The sequence below is a fragment of the Aplysia californica genome, unplaced genomic scaffold (genome assembly GCF_000002075.1).
Source record: "Aplysia californica isolate F4 #8 unplaced genomic scaffold, AplCal3.0 scaffold00752, whole genome shotgun sequence".
NCBI classification, from domain to species: domain Eukaryota; kingdom Metazoa; phylum Mollusca; class Gastropoda; order Aplysiida; family Aplysiidae; genus Aplysia; species Aplysia californica.
In genome coordinates, this window is record NW_004798022.1 from 174,962 (window position 1) to 176,107 (window position 1,146).

Consider the following 1,146-nt stretch of genomic DNA (forward strand, 5'->3'; position numbering starts at 1 on the left):
ATCTCCCCCCCCCCCAGGCGTGTGTACAGAGAACGACTTCAACTGGCTGTCCCAGCTCCGCTACTACTGGGAAGACGCCAACTGTTGCGTGCGCATCACCAACGCCACGGTCAAGTACGCCTACGAGTACCTGGGAAACTCCGGCCGCCTGGTCATCACGCCGCTCACTGACCGCTGCTACCGGACACTGGTCAGTACACGGGGATAGCTCACATGTGCCGTGACCGTTTGAGTCATGACCTCTTGGGTCTACCGTGCCCCTCTGTCTGAGCTCCTGAGCGATATATATTACTAATATTCCTATATTATGATCGTCAGAATCACATTCCTAATCCCACTCAGGGTAGTCCTCGTCATTACTAGCATCTAATACAGAAAGGTCTTCTGAACACAGTACAATACGAATAGCTCGAATTTGTCAGGACAGGCCTCGGTAGTTCGAAGGATAGCTTATAAAGATAAAGAAGTGGAAAAAGAACGGGATCCCAGGCACAGTTCGATGGATGTGTGATTTCGAGTCTTCGGTGTTCGACCTATCCGTGTTATACTGTAATCAGTAACGTCCTCTGTAGTAAATACGGTTTCCTGTACGCATTTTGTCCCAGGCAGGCTGGTTTGGGGATAGGGTCTCGCTCACCGCTGTACCGGTGGCTAGGCGTACGGGCTGTTTTACGTGCCACCGATTTTACCGATGGCCCAAAGGGTCAAAACTGTAATAGAATAAACATCTTGAATTGTAGATGTTTTACACCCTAATCAACACAAAATAAGATCATTAAGGAAAGGGGGGGGGGGGTGTTTGTCCCTGCCCGTCAGAACCAGCTGAGGCCGAGATGAGTACAATGTCCCGACAATAAGACGGAGATGTAAAAAACTGTACAACTTTATTTTCTGGATATCTGGCACATCAATTGTTCTAGAATGCTGCAATTTGGAACAGACGAAATTCATTCAAAAAGACGTAAAATTTGCGAAAAAAAAAACCTATTTTAAAAACGGAAATGGCTTAAATCTAAAATGAATATCAGACAAATTCCTTTTGGCTTCCAAATATTCTGTTCAAATCTGAAACGCAAAACTGCAGTATGGGGAAAGATATTTCCAAAACAAGTTGTATAGTTGTTGTTTTTTTTGGATCACCCTGTA

At 45.4% G+C, this 1,146-nt stretch overlaps 1 protein-coding gene across 1 annotated transcript in view; it reads left to right on the plus strand.

Moving 5' to 3' along the window:
• LOC101848386 (dynein heavy chain 12, axonemal) overlaps window positions 1-1,146 on the plus strand; it is a gene marked incomplete in the record, with an annotated part of 110,807 nt that overhangs the window by 42,325 nt on the left and 67,336 nt on the right. Inside the window, 1 exon segment of the mRNA XM_035972586.1 lies at window positions 18-190. Coding sequence (XP_035828479.1) covers window positions 18-190 — 173 coding nt within the window.